The following is a 19,431-nucleotide window of genomic DNA, read 5'->3' as shown; positions in this document are numbered from 1 at the left end:
GGATACAAAAAGTTCTGTTCATGGCAGAGATGGACAAAATTACGAAGAAGTTGAATAATAAAGAAGATGACGTGTTTTTTCAAGAATGGAGTGACTTTAAAACATATCTGGAAAAGAATTGGGATGTGAAACAAAACTTAATATGTTTAGATCAATATTAAGTCAAATGATGTTATCTTGAGATTGTAATGATAAGAAAATGATATAATTGATGATGTAAAGTAACGTGGAGTAGGGGGGGAAGCATTGCGGGAAGCCACCGGAGGGAGGGGAGGAAATGGGAATGGGGTAGACAATGGAAAAGATGAAATGATTTAATTATAAATGTTGAATTCCTAAGAAAATAAAATTTGTTTACCAAAAAGAGAAAACCTAATAGATCAGACAAGACAAAGTAAGAAGTCAGAAGACACACACTACATGTGACAAAGCCAGGTAAGTGTACAAAAAAAGGAAAAATTAGGGAACAGTTGGGCCAGAGGATGTCTTTTCACACTGAAAACTATAGAGGTTTCACAACACTCATATGCCCATACTCCACTTCATCATTCTGGCATAACCTACTGGGGCTTTCGTCACAACCATTCACTTTCAACCCAACTTCCCTTGAGACCTGTTCTATAACAGGGTGGACAGTGAGACCATGACCACATTGAATGACAGGGACATCCAACATAAAATGACTTTGCAGACTGCCCAGTTTTAGAAATTACTCCATAAAGCCCTGTGTGCTCCATTTTCTGGCCCACATTGTGTGACCTTGGACACCAGTTATTGTGTAACGTAAGGTATGTGAGACTTTACTTTCACATTTGAGCCTTTCTATTACATACTGTTAATATGCACTTAATCTGCTTCCAGCCAATGCATTCGTTACACATCACATCTTTCTAGAGCTCATTGTATTCCTTTTACAACGAGATTTACTGCTAGTTCAATTATAAAGCAATTCAATATCATAAGGTGCTAGCGATGATTAATTAATTTCTTAGCAACGGCGTACTGTATGAGTGCATGCTGATATGAGCGGCGGCACAGGCTGTGGATGTCAGAGCCAAGGCCAGGGCTCTATAATTAGGAATGTTGATGGTGATGGTGGCTCCTTAGTTAAAGGCCTAGTGGAAGAGCTCATCTTCCAGGCTCTGCAGAATTGTAAAAGATCCCGCAGGGCCCTGATCTCTTCTGGGAGCTCATTCCACCAGTGTGGAGCCGCTACTGAGAAGGCCCTGGCCCTGATAGTAACCAGCCTGGCATCCTTGGGACCCGGGAGGGCCAGTCGATTTTGAGACCCCAACCGTAGTGCTCCCTGGGGTATATATGGGGAAAGGTGGTCCCTCAGGTATGTCAGGCCCTGGCCATATAAGGCTTTAAAGCTGAGAACCAGCACCTTGAAGTGAATTCAGTATGCTATCAGTAGCCAGTGCAATGTCTTCAGCATAGGCTGGATGTGCTCCCGCATGGGGAGGCCCATCAGAAACCTGGCCACGGCATTTTGCACTAGCTGCAGCTTCCAAATTTGCGACAAGGGCAGCCCCATGTAGAGAGTGTTACAGTAGTCTAGTCTCGAGGTGACCATCGCATGGATCACTGTTGCCAAGTCATTGCGGTCGAGGAGGGGAACCAACTGCCTGATCAGCCAAAAATGGTAAAAGGCTAACTTGGCAGTGGCTGCTACCTTGGCCTCCATGGTTAAGGAGGCATCCAAGAGCACTCCCAAGCTCCTAACCTCTGATGCTGGCATCAGAGATGCCTCATTGAAGGTCGGGAGTGGGATCCCTACCACCGAGCCGCTTGGCTCAGGCACAGGACCTCCGTCTTCATCAGATTCAATTTCAGTTGGCTTAGTCTAAGCCAACCAGCCATGGCCTGTAACACCCAGTCCGGATCTTCAGGTCTGGAGTCAGACTGGCCGCCCAACATCAGATAGAGGTGGGTGTCATCGGCATACTGGTGACATCCCAGCCCATGCCTCTGGGCAATCTGGGCAAGGGGGTGCATATAGATGTTAAAAAGCATCAGGGAAAGCACTGCCCCTTGAGGCACTCCACAATCCAGGCAGTGCCTTCTGGACTGCTGTTTCCCTAGTGCCATCTTTTGTCCCCAACCTTGGAGAAAGAAAGAGAGCCGAGGGCTTCCGGTTTTGGCATGCTAATGGCGGCCATGTCTCTGGGATGTCTCCCGGGACACGATCCGTGAACCAGCGGGAAGGAAGGGGGTGCGAATGTGTGCATCCCCCCTGGGACTCTCGCCATGGGGCTTGGGGGATTACTGCCTCCCCGGCACGCTGCCGGTGAGAGAAGGCATCCCCATCTGCCCTGAAGGTTCCTCCCCTGAGTTCCCGAATGGGACAAAGCAACGCACACTGAGACAAGCGGCTGTGGGTTTGGGGAATGTTACCTGGTGATATTTGAGCAATGGACATTGCATAGTGAGCTCAGTGAAGCGAGAACACCAAGAATTGAGTGAACTCCTTTCTGCAACAAGCGAGGGCGGGGAGGGGACTTCTCCCCGGCAAGAACAAAATAAACGGAAAATAAAAATCTTTGCAGAAGGGATGGAGACTTTAAAAGGAACTAGACTATAGCAGGGAGTCTCCAGGATTTATATAAGCAGATCTGCAAACTTTATGAGACTTTGGCAAACTCGGCTTAAAATAAACAATCTTAAAAATGGTGATCGGCAAGGAGCCAAGAGTGAAAAGCAAAGTACAAGCTTCTCTCAGGAAGTAGAAGAAGACCTGGATCATGTGACCAGGAACATCATAGACTCTTCCAGGTTGCAAGCAGAGATTTGTCCTCTGGTGGCAAGGAGGAGGTACTACACTAGAACTGAGTCACACACTAGCGGTTATATATGGGATTGTGTTAGCATTAGAGAAGCGACCAGTCTCTGTTCACAGGATTCATCTACAAAAGGAGAGTCTAAGTTGGATTTAAGTAGTGGGGCCGATATGCAGACATTAAGCGAAGCTGGAAGCGAATGGTTATGCCTTGGCATCACCTGAAATAAGTCTGGTGGGCAAATGGACGGATAGACTCTCTGTAAGATTGGCTTCTTTAAGCAATAAAGGGATGGATCTCTAGGACTGAAGGCTTGAATTTAAGCGGAAAAGTCTCGGAAAATGGGACTTTGCTCTGACCAGTTCCAGTTTCAGCAGGTTAATGCCACAGGGAATTCATTTAAGAAGAAAGAAGCATTCAGCTATGGAAGAAGAATTGACTTTATTTTATCTATGAGAGAACTATTAATATTAAGCTGCTCTGAAGGGAGATGGGAAAATAATTGTAAAATGAGATGCCACTGTTCTTGGAAATTTGTGTTTAAATTGTGTAAACTATTTAGCAATTCTTCTTGGAAATCCTTTAACTATACACACTTTTCTACAACTAGTTATATTTCATTACATACTTATTACTCAAATTACATTTAACAGTTCATCACAGCTATTATCCTTTGAATAAGGATTCAACTTCATATATTATAACTACACCATCTAATCTCAGTAAGCAGACCCTACTCTACATTATCAAGTTCCAGAACTATCCTACAGCTTCACCACATACTTTTCTACAACATCTGATTATATTTTGACCAGACATTATTTACTATTATTTTTAGATAATAAGTTTCATTACTTCACATATAATAATAACCAAACAATTTTAACTCAATAACCAGCCTCTATTTTTCATTGCCAAATTATATTATAATCCTGCATCTATCTTTCCTAATATATTTATCAAAATCTAGTTGTATCTAATGTTATACACTCACTTTCCCTAAAATACACTATATCAACCGAAATAAACATGTTCACCCCATACCTTAAATTTTATTTTCTTCCCATAAAAATTATTTCATCCTTTTATGCAATAACCATAAATATAAATTTGTAAATAACTGAACATCCAGCATAAAAGTCTATTTCTATCGTCATTTTAACTTTAAATTGCACTTCCTAATCACAGTGATTATATTTATCTTGTCCAGACTTTCAGAACTTTTAAAACTATATTAAAGGTAAAGGTTCCCTTGCTCGAAAGCCAGTCACATCCGACTCTAGGGTTGCGGTGCTCATCTCAGTTTCAAAGCCGAAGAGCCAGCGCTGTTCGAAGACATTTCCGTGGTCATGTGGCTGGCATGACTAAACACCAAGGCGCACGAAACGCTGTTACCTTCCCACCGAAGTGGTACCTATTTATCTACTTGCAATTTCTTGCTTTCGAACTGCTAGGTTGGCAGGAGCTGGAACTAGAGACAGGAGCTCACTCCGTCATGCGGCACTCGGGTCTTGAACTATATTACCTTCCTCTTTTTTCCCATAACTTTTTTAGTGAAGTTTTTTGCTAGAAATATTCGGATTTCAGCGGTTTTAGGAGGGTCTGGCTGGGAGCTTTAGAGGAACGCGTCCGCCATCTCTCGCGTCGCTCCGCCCCCCTATATTACCTTCCTCTTAAACAAGGGCAAAAAGCTATTTTTCTAGTCATCTCTGAGATTCTCATTTATCAAAAATCAACTTATAACCAAAAGAAAAAAGAAAAAAAGAAATAATAAAAAGAGAGTAAGAAAAGAAAAAGAAGAAAAAAGAAAAGAAAGAAAGGGAGAAAATCACCCCTAAGTGTATAGTGAGCAATATCACACTAAAGCAGGAACCATCACATCCTTTTTCCATATGAGCACAAATCGGAAGCAAAGACATTCCATCCTTTGTATATACTGATTTTTTATATGAATTTGTAACCTGTTTTTTAGCCTCAATGAGTCCACATGTCTTCTTTCTTTATAAGTAAACAAAATTACTTCTATAATGTCCTCTCTGCGTCTAAGCCACACTGAATCCCATGTTTTGTTTTCAATCTCAAATTTCCAGACATGTCTTTTTGGTCTCTTTTCTTTCCCCTTTCTTCTTCCTCTAAGAACAGTCCTTTGCACTTTCTTTTTTTTGAACTTTGAGTCTTTATTTTCCACTTCTTTAACAACTGCAAGCTGAGTAACGACAAGTGGCTCCTCTGGCTGACAGACCTGTTGTTCAATCTCACTCTTTACATCCTGCAGCAATTCCTCCTCGTTTTCCACAACTGGTTGATCATTTTGTTGCTTTTCAAATCTATTAGCACAAGCTATCTCAAATCCTTTTTGTATACTATCTTTCAACAATTTCAAAAATTGCTCCACCGTTAACTCTCCTACTTGCATGTTCTCATCCATCTCCTGTACCTCCGTTTCCTCTGCAGAAGCCATTTTAGTTGCACAATTGATCTTCATTTAAATAACTCAATTTCTGTAGCCAATTAGGGTGTCACATATAATTGTAAAACCTTCCTACAAAGTTTTTTTAACCCCAAAGGCGAATAACAAAGTTTACAAAGATATTTTCCCCAGTCTTTCACTGGCCGCTAATCTTCTCAATTCATGGGCTCAGCATTTCGGGATAAATTTATAGGTGGCCGTCTCTTCTGTTAATTTAGAAAATATTCGTACTCATGGACTCTTGGCATTGTATAATTCAAAAAAGAAACCTCTTCCTCTACGTTGCTTCATTGCTGTAGGTAATCCAAAATATGAATCGAAAGTTAAAACAGATGACTGGCTACGGCTATGTGGAACATGGCGTCCATGCTCTACCCCACAAGCCGCTCCTGCTTCGAGGCATGAATGGTCACCCCCCGCATTTGCCAGTTACATGAGGGGCCAAAACAAAGCCTCCTGCTTCAGACCTCTCTCTGGGAGGTCTGGCAGAGCTCTCCCTGGTGCCGGGAGACTCCAAAAAGAGAGGAAAGAGATTGGGTGGTTTGGTGTGAGCCGAAAACCCCCGTCACTGTGCCGTGCCGCCACTTTATTTCATCTATTGAGAGAACTATTAATATTAGGCTGCTCTGAAGGGAGATGGGAAAATAATTGTAAAATGAGATGCCACTGTTCTTGTAAATTTGTGTTTAAATTGTTTAAACTATTTAGCGATTCTTCTGGGAAACTCTCTGCATAGTCAATGTTGATGGTTTGTTTTTGTAACTAAGGATGATGATATACCACTCGCAATGTTATGAAAAGCAACTTTTGTGGTTTTTAGTGGGTTTTCTTTTCTTTCTCCATAGTTTGTAGATTCCTTCCCTTATGTTGTTGTAAATTTTAGAAAATGCAAATTTAAAAAAATCCCCTACGGGGGGCCAAAAAAAAAAAAAGAGAGAAAGAAAGAGAGCCATTGCAATGCAAGCCCCTGGACTCTGATGTCGGTGAGGCGGTGGATCAGTAACTGATGGTTGACCATGTTGAATGCTGCTGACAGGTTCAGTTTTTTTTTCAGCAGCAACAATACTGCTGATCCGCCTTGATCCAGAGGCCTCCGGAGGTCGTCCATGAGGGCGACCAGTGCCATCTCCATCCCAGCTCCAGGGCGAAAACCAGACTGGGTCTAGGATGGAAGCATCATCCAAAAAGCTCTGTAGCTGAGTTGCCACTGCCCTCTCTATTATTTTGCCCAAATAGGGCAAATTGAAACTGGCCAGTGGTTAACCAAATCGGCCGGATCCAGAGATTTCTTTTCAGGAGAGGATGGACCATTGCTTCCTTGAGCATCCCAGGGAACTATCCCTCTATGAGGGACTTGTTGATAATCTCCCTTAAGGTGCCTCGAAACCCATTGCGGCTGGCTTTGATTAGCCATGACAGGCATGGGTCAAGGCAACATGTGGAAGGGTGAACAGCTAGGAGCAATTTGTCAACTTCCTCTAGGCTGAGTGGACTGAAATAATTCAAAACCTGACTCAAAAATGTGCATGGAGCCTTGAGTTCACTCATTGTTTCAATTGTGGCAAGGAGATCATGGCGGAGCAACAGGACTTTATCTGCGAAATATCTCGCAAATGCCTCACAGCCTATGTCCAATTCCCTAGCATTTGGTCTGCCCTGTGGCAGAACAGTTATGGACTGAATTGTTCTAAATAACTGGGCTGGGCGCGAGCTCGCAGATGCAATCGTAGCCACATAATACTTGTCTTCCTGGCTTTGACCACCATTTCATAGGATCTCATAAACATCCTATAAGATGCTCTTGTAGCTTCATCTCTAGCTGTCTCAGCCCTCAATTCATAAACTGCAACTCCTGGGTAAACCAGGGAGTGAGCCTAGAGTGGGGGTGAAGAGGGTTCTGGGGAATGATCTCGTTGATAGCTGTAGAATGTCAGCTATGCCAGTCCCCTACAAGCTCATCTAATGATGAGCATTGGATTCCGCAGGGGGCATCGGATTCCGCAGAGCCATTTGGAGCCACACAAGGTCCATTTGGCTCTACGGGCAAGTTAAAATATGCTCACTGCCTAAACAGGGTCGGGGTGAGACATTCAGACAGGCCCTCACGGCATGGTGGTCTGATCATGGAACTGCCAAAGCAGTGATCTGGTCCACTGTTACCCCCGCTGCAAAGATCAAATTGAGTGTGTGCCCGGCCCAGTGAGTGGGGGTCGCTATATATTGGGAGAGTCCCACTGCGACCATGGACAACACTAGGTCCATTGCCTAAGTGGAGGTTGCATCATCAACATGGACATTGAAATCACCCAGGACTACCAGTCTAGAGTGTTCTAATACGCAGCCTGATACAGCCTCCATCGGGGTGGCAGGGTATTGGCTGGTGCATTAGGCAGTCGGTACACCAGCCAAATCACCAAACTCTCCCCGGCCTCCTATACTAGGCCAGTACACTCAATGCCCATGATCCTCAGTGGTGGGAGTGCCCTGAAGGAGTCAGCCTCCCGAATGAATAGAGCCACTCCTCCCCCTGCCCCCTAATCCATGATTGGTGAAGGACCAAAACCCCGGGGGGGGGGAGTTGGGAGAGAGCTACTGTCTCCCCTTCCCGCACCCAGGTCTTGGTCACGCACGCCAGGTCTACATTCTGCTCCTGCAGAAAGTCCCGAAGGACCATATCTTATTGTTTATAGACCTGGCGTTACACAATGCCAATGTCATCCTAGCCCCACTGCCAACATCCTTCGGGATGGGACACAGGCTGAAAGGGGGCTGAGCTATTCTGTTTCTCCGCCCCCTTCCCTTAACTCCCTGCCTGGTCCCTCTGCTGTACTTTCCCCTCCCCAGGAGCACCAGAATCCTTTGCCTAATCATCACCGCGCCTCAGACCAACTAGTAGAGTTGATGATAGAGCACTCAATATATACGATGCCAGTAGTGGGCTACAGTTTCCAGTGCTGCTGAATCCACAAAAAACACATCCTACCACATAATTCAATCCCATACATTGATTACCAATAATTACCAGATTATCTGGCCAGTGATATAAATAAAGGCCAGAATTTTTTTCCTTTTTTTCCTATCAGTTTATAATCATTTTCAACAATTAACCAGTTAATTTAATTTAACATCTCAAACCTTGCTGAAATATCATACCACAAGAGGACAGAGACTGGGATGGCCAAAAGACTGGGTAGTATTTTTTCCACTTGAGGCATGAAGATCAGAACTGACCACAGAGGAGAATGGACTCCAGAGCTACCTTATTCCTCTGCTTATATAGATTTGAGGCACATTACGTCAAATAGGGAGGTAGAATTCTGGACTATGCACCTGTACCACTTCTGACTACAGCTGCTGGAGGGATATACTCACCCTGAAAAGCGTTTTGATAAGAAGCTAGGAATTAATAAACAAGCACATCTGGGGGAGAAGTTTAACAAAGACACATCTCATTTCTGTGAGCTGCACACTGGCAGAGAGCTTTATATGTGTGTGTGAGAGAGGGGGGTTCAAAATATGACATGCATACTTACATTTGCATTCTGAAGGGCTACATCCAGGATTCTATTGCACCATTCTGCCTAATGATCATAATGGCTCTAATATATTTGTCACTCCATTTACGAGTCTGCGGACACAGTAATGAGGCACTTCCCAGTGTTGCCGCTCGGTTAATAGTTTGGCATTTGCCCTCCAAAAATTGATAATAAAATTTTGAGCACTTCCAACTTTTCCAGTAGAAACCATGCACATTAATAATGCCATTCTATACAGTTACACATTGGTCTAAACCCACGGATTTCAATGGGCTTAGACTGGAATAACTCTGCCTAGGACTGTACTATTTAGTGCTGAGTGTTACTCAGGAGTGAAAAATGAAGCCTGCTCAGAAGACAAAGTGAAGCAAGGAAAGAATACGAGGAGCTTGGACTGAAGGCTCATGCTCACTTAATATAGATAATTCTTATGATTTTATGTTTTTTACTGGCTTGCAGAAGGTCCCAGGTTCAACCTCCGGCATCTCCAGCTGAGATCACGTGGTATGAAAGACCTCCGCTTGAGACCTTGGAAGGCTGTTGCCTGTCACAGTAGACAAAACTGACCATGATAGACTGATGGTTTGATTAGGTATAAGGCAATTTCATATGTTCATATACTATTCTCTGAGCTGTCTTAAGCTGCATGCCGAAGAGGTGGCATACACACGTGAAATAGGCATGCTCCTCTTTGAGGCTCTGCTCCTCCCACAACCCCAAACAACGCTCCATTCTAAAGCCACCAAAACGAAAAGGCTTCATCCGGAGTTGCTTTGCACAAGACTGCATTTGTCTTGCCAAACAGGGTCTTGCCCATTCCTTTCTGAACAGGTCCCAATGGTTGGGGACTGGGGTGAAGAGCATCTTCTCAGCTACACCAGTCTTTCTTTGACAGCCATTTTTTTACCCATGGATTTAAAGTTTCGTTCAGTTCACTTGGCAGCCATTTGTGCTAATGTCTGAAGCAGGCTTAAGTCCCAGGCGAAATAGGTAACTGACATTTCCTCCACTGACAATTGAGAAATGGAGGCATCTCTTTGTCCTCTCTGTTAATTACTGATCTTTCTCTTTGGAATTCCTCTAATGGTTAAATGTGCTGATTTCCAACAGGAGGTCATAGCTTGCAACACCCCCCACCCCACCTTCAGAGATGTTCCTCAATTTACATAAGATTCACCTCCAAGGGTAGTGCACGGATGTGGGAAAATCTTCTCCCATTAGACCATCCCATCCATGCTGTAGAAAGCCCTCTTGCCCTCATTGCTGGGTTTCAGTAAGGGAGGAGAAGCAGGCTGCCTACCAAGAGTCCGAGGCGCATGCCTGCCCTCCAAAACAGCCCTGCCCACTAGATACAGCCCTTCTCACCCTGTTCTCTCTATCACCTACAGCCTCGTTGCACTATTACCGGTACTTGCCCCTGCTTGCACAGACCACACAGGCCTGACAGTGCAAATTCTTTTCCATTCAATGGCTCATTATATGATTTTTTTTCTTCCTGTCTGCTGATTGTGCTACTCCTTAACTCCCTACTCCATCCCCTTGATGTCTAATTATATGGAATCCCTCCTCAATTATTTAAAAAAGGAAACACCTGGATTGAAGGAAACAAGGGGTGGGGAAACCCCAAGTCAATCATAACTTGCAGGTGGACTCTGAAATGTTTCACCAAAGCTTGATCATGTTTGCCTTATTAAATGTAATGGGAAGAAATGTTTGTAAGTCTCTAATCTTGAAAGAAGGGAGGGGGGAACTCCACTGTCGCATGAACACATGAAGCCATCATATACTGTATTGTCAGTATTGTCTCCTCAGACCAGCAGCAGCTCTCCAGGTTCTTAGGCAGAGGTCTATCATATCACCAACTGCCCAATCCTTTAACCAGAAGTGCTAGGGATTGAACCTGGGACCTTCTGCATGCCAAGCAGATGTTCTGTCACTGAGCCACAGCACCTCAGTACATCATAGGCAATCTCTCATTAAGAATCTGCAAAACGCTCCAACACATATTTACGCACTAAGTCAAGCTTCTGAATTTCTAAAGGGAGCCATGATTACACTCTCCTTCCCTCAAAAAAACTCCTGCTCAAAAAGTTAGCTTTTGATTCCAGGTGTTCTAAGGTTGCAGTCCTTAAACAGGGTTGCACTGTAGACCATCGCTCTGGGTGGCATGTTCTCTTACATGGCCCATGAAAGGGCAGCCTGAAAGACTTCTGAATTCCAGTGCCGCTGTATTGAATGGGGAGGGTGAAGAGAACGGTAGAGCACTGTTTAGCAGGTAGGTAGAAACTGCTTTACAGACCTAATGCTTCAGGAAGGCACTTCAGGTGCCTCAAAAGGAACATGACTCATCTGTACCATCTAATCATTCAGTCCCAGTGATGAATGCGGAAACACAGCTTGGCTGTAAACATATCCTATCCAACACAGTTCTGCATGTCTCTGTGGCATTGATTTACTCATTCTTATTTCCTCCATTTTATCCTCAGAAGAACTCTATGAGAGAGGTTAAGCTGAGAGTGTGCAACTGGTGTAAAGTGAGCTTCATTGGTAGAGTAGGGATTTTGAACCTGGCTCTCCCAGATTCTTGTCTGAAATTCATTCAAACACTCATATTCAGGGTTGATATGGAGTTCTGAGTTTGCAGTCACCACTGTTTGCTCCAGAAAGCAACCGCAGGATTTGTTTGGCTATTTTAATTGTATCTTAATCACCATGGGCAGAATTTAAGAGACACTGCTTGTACAGATAGCTCTGATTTCGAGGAATGGGTCATATGACTCCTAATGTCTCTAAGGCCAATAGGAAACAGGGGCATACTTCTTGTCTGAAATTCATTCAAACACTCATATTCAGGGTTGATATGGAGTTCTGAGTTTGCAGTCACCACTGTTTGCTCCAGAAAGCAACCGCAGGATTTGTTTGGCTATTTTAATTATATCTTAATCACCATGGGCAGAATTTAAGAGACACTGCTTGTACAGATAGCTCTGATTTCGAGGAATGGGTCATATGACTCCTAATGTCTCTAAGGCCAATAGGAAACAGGGGCATACTTCTTGTCATAAGGGCTGAGTTATCCTGGGGTGGGTGGGTGGAGTTCTCAGTTGGGGTGGGGCATGAACCAGCTCACAGACTAAAGTTTGTGATGAATTTTGGCTGGTTTGTGCTTTCCCAAGTGAAGTTTGTGGCAGGTCAACTGGCACAAACTTTCCACAAACTTTTAAGCTGTCCCTGGAGATTTCTGCCAGTTTGTAAATGCATACATTTCCAGACAGATTATCTGAGCGCAATCAAAATGTTTACCAGACTTCAAAGCAACAGTGGTGCAGAAGTCTCCAGCCTTGGAAATACTTTGGTTAGTTTCAAACTAGTAATGTCACTTTCAAGAGGGTTCCCCCCACCCTTTGCCAGAGTTCCTGTGTTCCCTTCCCATTTTCCTCCTCAGAGCTTGCAAAATCCACCCCTTTGCTTGGATTTGTTGTGACTCTGTGCTTTGAGGGCAGTCGTTATAAGCTTGCAATGCCTGTGGCACTGAATTCTGCTGGGCATTCTGCACATTATAACTGCAGGATTCTCTGGTTTGACATTAGTCCTACTTTTGCTTGCATTGCCACAGTGGCACTGGGTTCTGCTGGGCACTAGTTCATTGCACTGGTTCTGGGACTTGTATCCCCTTCCCCCCACTTGGAGTGTGATTCTATGTTTCACATCAGTTCTGTTGACCTGGCATTGCCAGAATGGCACTGGCTTCCGCTGGGGAGATGTACTAAAAGGAATGACAGGATTGCCCACTGGAAACAATGGGAGAGGACTGAAGGCCCATTGGTGATAATGGAAGCCAGGAATGCCAGTTGACTTGCAAGGCCTCCATTGAAATACATTACAGCACAAAATAGTTGCAATGAAAATGCAGAGTGGATTTTCAATTAATGTATCTGGTTCCAGATAAACTGCTCTGGGACTGGAATAACAGGTCCCAGAGTGGAAAGATGGTCCCTAGAAACAGAATTAGTGCTCTAGGACTGGAATAACAGCCCCCCAAGTAGAATGATGTCTCCTGGGAGTAGCAGACATGTTCTGGGAGTGGAATGACAGCCCCCCCCCAAACTGGAATGACAGCCAGAACAGTTCTGCTCCTCCCTGGGGCTATCATTCCACTCTGAAACCTGTCATTCCAGCCCCAGAACACTTCTGCTACTCTCAGGAACCTCATTCTACTTGGGGGGCTGTCATTCTAGACCCAGACCCAGATAACTCATTCTGTTTCTGGGGACCATTCCAGTCCCAGAGCAGTTTATCTGGGCTCAGAGACATTAATTGAAATTCCACTCCGCATTTTCACTGCAACTATTTTGTGCTTTTTCAATGGAATCCATGCAAGTCAATTGTCATTCCTGGCTCCCATTATCTCTAATGGGCCTTCAAGCCTCTCCCATTATTTCCAATCAGCAATCCTGTCATTCCTTTTAGTACATCCCTCTACTGAGCTCTAGTACATTGCCCTGATTCTGCTGGACTTGGAAAAATGACCCCCTTCAGTTTCTATTGCAAAGATTCTCTGGCTTGACCTTAGTTCTGTTGGGATTGTACTGCCATGGTGGCACTGGTTCTGCTGGGCACCTTCTTTGGGGGGCTGTAACTCAGACCCTGTAAATCCAATCCACATCAAACTTGCAGGACAGGTAGAGAAGAGTCATCCAGAGATCCCCTGTGAATTTGGTGTCTCTAGCATGCCAGAGGGACATTCTACCATGTCACAAACCTCACAAACAAAACCAGTTCATTTAACCACTAAAACTTTGTGACAGTTTGTGGTGAACCGGGCACTCCACGAACCACAAACTGAACTGCATTTTCCTGGTTTGTGCCCATCTTTGACACTAGGCCACATGCTCTATGTATAGACACATTGCCAATCTCTAGATCTGGAAATGAACATCCATTATCCATCCATTGTTCCTCTGGATCTGTGTTATTTTATACTGTTGTTTTAAGTAATTTTAACTGTATTATATATTATATTTTTATTGTTGTAACCCATCCTGAGCTTGCTTGCGGGGAGGGCAGGATATAAATCCACACAAATAAATAAATAAAATTATATAAAGGGACTCCAACATGTGTTCTGGTTGATCACAAGCTAAACATGAGCCAGCAGTGCGATGTGACTGTGAAGAAAACTAATGCAATCTTAGGATGCATTAACAGAAGCACTGTGTCCAGATCACGGGAGATAGTAATCTCGCTCTTTTCTGCTATGGTCAGGCCTCACCTGGAGCACTGTGTCCAGTTTTGGGCACCACATTTTAGGAAGGATGTTGACAAGCTGGAGTGTGTCCAGAGGAGGGTTGGAATCCAAGTCTTACGAGGAAAGGCTGAAAGAGTTAGGTATGTTTAGCCTGAGAAAGCGAAGACATAATTGCAGTCTTCAAGTATTTGAAGGGCTGTCATGTAGAAGATGGAGCAGATCTATTCTCTCTTGCTCCCAATTGCAAGACTAGATCTAATGGGTGGAAATTACAAGGGAGTCGTTACCGGCTAAATATTAGAAGAAACTTCCTAACTGTAAGAGTGGTTAAGCTGTGGTGGTGATGGATGCTCCTTCGCTGGATGTTTTCAAACGGAGGCTGGATGACCATCTTTCAGGTATGTCGTAGGGCTATCTTTCGGCTATGCTCCTGCAGAGTGCAGGGGGTTGGACTAGATGACCTGCAAGGTCCCTTCCAACTCTAATATTCTATGACTCTATGATTTTGTCTCACTTATTTCACTAACAATAAGGAGGCAGCTGCCCAACCAGAATTTTGGGCAACTGCTCCAATTCAGGTTTGGGTAGATTTTAATAATGTACAGTGGTGGGGTCCTACCAATACAGAGCGGAGGAGGATAGTTCCAGCGCCGGACAGTCCCTGGCATGCAGGAAATGTGAGAATGTCCCTGGAGAAGGAAAGGAGACCATTAGTGGGTGGAACATGCATAACAAACTGAAAAGCAGGCCTAATGGGGGAAAGTGGGAGAACCTTTGTGTCAAAATTCAAGTTCTGCACCAGTATGAAATTCTTTGGTATCTGTGGGACCCCTAGGCCATCAGCCCTTCTCCAAGAAGTTTCTTGACAAGGGATGGTTGGATTTCCTCCCTTCCCCATTCCTTTATTGTCCCCCAGTTTGGCTCTGCTGGAAATAGCACTCCTCTTGAATAGAAACTGAAGTTCAAAGGTCTTAAGTACCTGGAGCGCATAACCTGGTTCACATTGAAAGGAGACCACATCGTTCACCAAGTATCGCTCCCCGATCTTCAAGCCATTGCTGGGGACGGTGGGTTCTGGGCAGCTGGACAATCCAACGGCTACAAAAAAAGCATCAAGAAAAGAAGGCACTGAGATGAGCGCATGGTGCTGCAGGCAAACATGGTGGCATCTAAGAGCTGTTGGACTAACGAGGTTTTCAGCATGTGTTTCTCTCACTCACCTGCCACACCTGACTCAAAGTGGTGGCCACTCTCACTGTCTGATGCCCACTGATGCATCAGACAGTGCCCACTTTCTGATGGTGCACTGACCGTTCCCTGCCACAGGGCCTTTGAGTTTTGATTCCCAGGGGTCTGGTCTGGGCCCTGCAGCTGGAAAAGGACTTGAGGCTGCAGCATCTCTTGGGCCTGAAGGATGTCAGGTGCAGCCTCAGCTTGCATGCCATTATCCAGAAAACTGCAGTGCACTTTAAAAGGAAGAGATGCCTTGGCCCCTAAGAAGGCTTTTGATAGTTAAGAACAAGCATGTACACCATGAACACAGGTGGAACCAAGATGATTCTCTTCAGCTGTCCTGAAAACCAAGAAGGGAAAAGGTAACCAGTGATTGGCAAACAGTTGGTGAATTGAGGCTTCCAAATCCAGCAGCTGAGCTATTCTTTTGGGCAGCTGAACCTATGCAAAATCCAAACTCCTCTCTCCCTACCAGGGCTCTTGAAAGCAGCCAGCTTCTTGCATGGAAATAGATGCCTCTTCACTTGGCAGTGATGAGAAGCAAGTATGGGGAAAAGTCAGCCACTCTTCAACAGAACAGCATTTACTTGGGTGGCACAGACTTAGGAAGCTATCACATTGAGGTCAGATGCACTGGCTCCTCTACCCAGGGCTCTTTTTGTAGAAAAAGCCCAGCAGGAACTCATTAGCATAACAGGCCACACCCAACAGAAGAAACTCATTAGCATATTAGGCCACACCCCTGACAGCACAGCTCATTAACGCATTAGGACACACCCCCATATTACCAGAAGTGTGGTTATCCAGCCACACCCACCTTTTGCTTCTTATTCTGTTTACCTTGTTTGTTGTCAAAACGCAGGGCTTTTTTGTAGCAGGAACTCCTTTGCATGTTAGGCCACACACCCGTAATGTAGCCAATCCTAATGAGTTTCTGCTGTTGGGTATGGCCTATTATGCTAATGAGTTCCTGCTGGGTGTGGCCAACTTGGGAGCCAGCCGGAACTCCGTTCCCGTGCGTTCCTGCCCCAAAATAGCCCTGTCTAGGCCAATATTCAGTATTCTCTACCTTGGCAGGCAGAGGACATCTAAAGAATCCTGGTACCAGCATGGGCATAGGGTGACTTACTGCTGCATTCCAGCTCAAATACTCGGGGTGAAATAACAGATGGGCCAGGACAGAGTACTAGTAAGAAAGTGGCTGAAACGGTACCTATTCCAACAGAATTTGCCCTTGTGGCATCCTTTCATGCCCTGTTCGAATGTAGGTTTTTCAAAAATATAAGGGGTCATTATATTAAGCCTTTAATTAACCAACCATCCCCTTATACTCCAGAAACTCTGGCTCTTTTGCTTAGTGATGAGGATCCTAAATTTACCTTGGCAACGGCAAAATATGCCTCAGTCCTTTTAGCCCTTGCATTCAAAAAATAAGGAATAAGTATTTTCCGCTGTTCAAGGTTTATGATTCAATGAGCTTCTAAGGGAATAAAAGGAAAGGAAAGGTACTTCTCATCATCTGCTTCAAGGCCCACAAGAAAGACAGTGCCAGTAAAATAATATTCGTTTCTTTTACCCCCCAGCTCATAAACAAAATAAATTGGATCACATCTGTTTATGCCTAATGGTTTGGCAGCAAGGGACAGCCTTGAGGTTTGGGGCAGGATGCTGAATGTGGGAATAAGCACCGAGAGAGCACACTTGGGGCTCCTTGGTTCCCAGTTTAGTTTGGGAGATGCACTGCTCTCTGCTCTCACCTGCTGGGCAGGGTTGCTCCTGCAACTAGGAACAAAAGCCCCCAACTGGGGGGCATATAATGGTGATTGGTGAGTGCTATGATTGGTGATTACTGGAACAGACAATAATGCTCAGAGAAGTTGAAGGCAGTAGGAAACGAGGAAGACCCAACATGAGATTGGCAACGTACTCAATAAAGCAAGCCATGGCCTCCAGTTTGCAAGACCTGAGCAAGGTGATCAATGACAGGACGCTTTGGAGGTCACTACTTTTCATGGGGTCTCCATAGAAGTCACTGACAGCTCATAATACATGATTGGTGGTACATTCAGGAAGCCTGGTAGCACAAAGGAATCGTCTTGCAATGTTCATGCTATGCTTGTGGTTTCCAGAGATACCTTTACTGGGGTTATATGAGACTGAACTTCAGGCTGATGCATACAAATATGCGCCATACCACTCTGACTTATGGGTGCAGACAGAGACCATTAACTACTTCAGAGGGACTTTAACCAAGGGATGCCTGCATCTGTGGCAGCATCGCAGGCTGGGAAAAAGATGTGTTGCAGCAAAACCTGCACAAACAGAACAAAAGGCCTGGGATTCTGATAGTGTGACCATGGAAAGCCTGCCTCAAACTTGGACAAGGTAGTCGCAGGAGTAAAAAGTACCCACACGCACAGAAGCAGTGTCAGGCTATTGAGTTTTGTTCCACAAAACAGCAACTTTCTGTGAAACTGACCTTGCCTGGGGGATTTGCTCCAGCAGTTGGCGCTGGTTCTTCACATCTCAGCCGCTACGAGTGGCACAAGAGATGCAACGCAGCTGCTGGTGGTGACGTGAGCCAGGCTTCTGACTGTGAAGGCCGCAGTGGAGTCCATGGGCTTTACATCTCAGTGATCAAAGATGCAGCAGCCAAGAAACTGACGAGAGCACTGCACCTGATGATTCTGAGGCCATTTGTCCCCAGCAAATAGCACCAAAGTACTGTGTCCTGATTAGCATTTCCCTGTCTAAGCCCCCACCCAACCCTCCCAATAAAATATTGATGCCTGAAAAGACTGTTTTGGTGGCAGTATCCCTTCAAGGGCCAACACGGCAATCACAATAACCTCATTCTCAGGCACAAAAATACAGTCCTGAATTCATTAAAGGTTATTGAGCGCTCAAAGAACACACCCATAGAGGAGGCTGCCCAACTTGCCTCTGCTTGTTTCCTTGTGTCTCTGGGCAACTTCTGCTGGAGGCATATAGCTCTCCTATCAAAAGCATACCCAAATCAGTTACTCACTCAGAAACAATAAGAACATAAAAACATAAGAGAAGCCAATGTTGGATCAGGCTAATGGCCCATTCAGTCCAACACTCTGTCACAGTGGCCAAAAATACCAGGTGCCATCAGGAGGTCCACCAGTGGGGCCAGGACATTAGAAGCCCTCCCACTGTTGACCCCCCCCCCCCAAGCACCAAGAAGACAGGGCATCACTTGCCCCAGAGCCTCTATCTATACCTTGTGGCTAATAGCCACTGATGGACCTCTGCTCCATATGCCTATTGAATTCCCTTTTGAAGCCGCCCATGCTTGTAGCCGCCACCACTTCCTGTGGCAGTGAATTCCACTCTTTGGGTGAAGAAGTACTTCCTTTTATCCGTTCTAACCCGACCGCTCAGCAATTTCATGAAGTGCCCACGAGTTCTTGTATTGTGAGAAAGGGAGAAAAGTACCTCTTTCTCTACCTGCTCTATCCCATGCATTATCTTGTAAACCTCAATCATGTCACCCCTCAGTCGTCGTTTCTCCAAGCTAAAGGGCCCTAAGCACTTTAACCTTTCCTCATAGGGAAAGTGTTCCAACCGTGTGTGGGGCTCCTCTGAGAGAGGATAATTTTTACCCTTTTACTCTTTAAATGTATACCTGTGCCTCCCACTTTCATTCAAAAAATGTGGCCCACAGCTCCTGATGAAGCCCTTTATCCTGATGGGGGTCCCTTCACCTTTATGAAGGTGGTTTTCCCATTAAAAGGCTGATTCCTTGCTCAAATCAACATCTATCAACTAACCTCCACCAACAGGCACCCCATTTCTTTATACTCCTCTATGTGCCCAGCAGGAGATGAGGCGGCATGGTATAGCCCAACCTTGTCAGATATCAGAAGCTAAGCAGGGTCAGTGCTTGGAAGTGAGACCATTGAGGAAAACTCTGCAGAGAAAGGCTGTGGCCAACCACCTCTGCTTCTCACTTGCCTTGGAAGCCCCTTGCTGGGGTTGCTATAAGTTGGCTGTGACTTGACAGCACTTCTCACACACACACACAGCAGTTATATCTCCTCACCCCCCCAAGATGCCCCATTACTCTTCTACGCATTTTTTAACAAAAAACCCCAAAGTCCTACCCACAGAATTTAGTGAGGTCCATATTGGCCTGCT

At 45.0% G+C, this 19,431-nt stretch overlaps 1 protein-coding gene across 1 annotated transcript in view; it reads right to left on the bottom strand.

The window, feature by feature from the left end:
• The window catches only part of CSMD2 (CUB and Sushi multiple domains 2), a 268,238-nt gene that overhangs the window by 125,485 nt on the left and 123,322 nt on the right, over nucleotides 1–19,431 (bottom strand). The window contains exons 20-21 of the mRNA XM_015424095.1: nucleotides 15,014–15,132; nucleotides 14,654–14,723 (exon numbers count right to left, since the gene is read on the bottom strand). Coding sequence (XP_015279581.1) covers nucleotides 14,654–14,723; nucleotides 15,014–15,132 — 189 coding nt within the window. The remainder of the gene's footprint in view (nucleotides 1–14,653; nucleotides 14,724–15,013; nucleotides 15,133–19,431) is intronic.

This window comes from Gekko japonicus, unplaced genomic scaffold (assembly GCF_001447785.1).
Source record: "Gekko japonicus isolate JY-2015 unplaced genomic scaffold, Gekko_japonicus_V1.1 scaffold877, whole genome shotgun sequence".
Classification (NCBI taxonomy): Eukaryota; Metazoa; Chordata; class Lepidosauria; order Squamata; family Gekkonidae; genus Gekko; species Gekko japonicus.
Note: the sequence above shows the minus strand (reverse complement) of the source record. Positions and strands in the feature narration are given on the sequence as shown.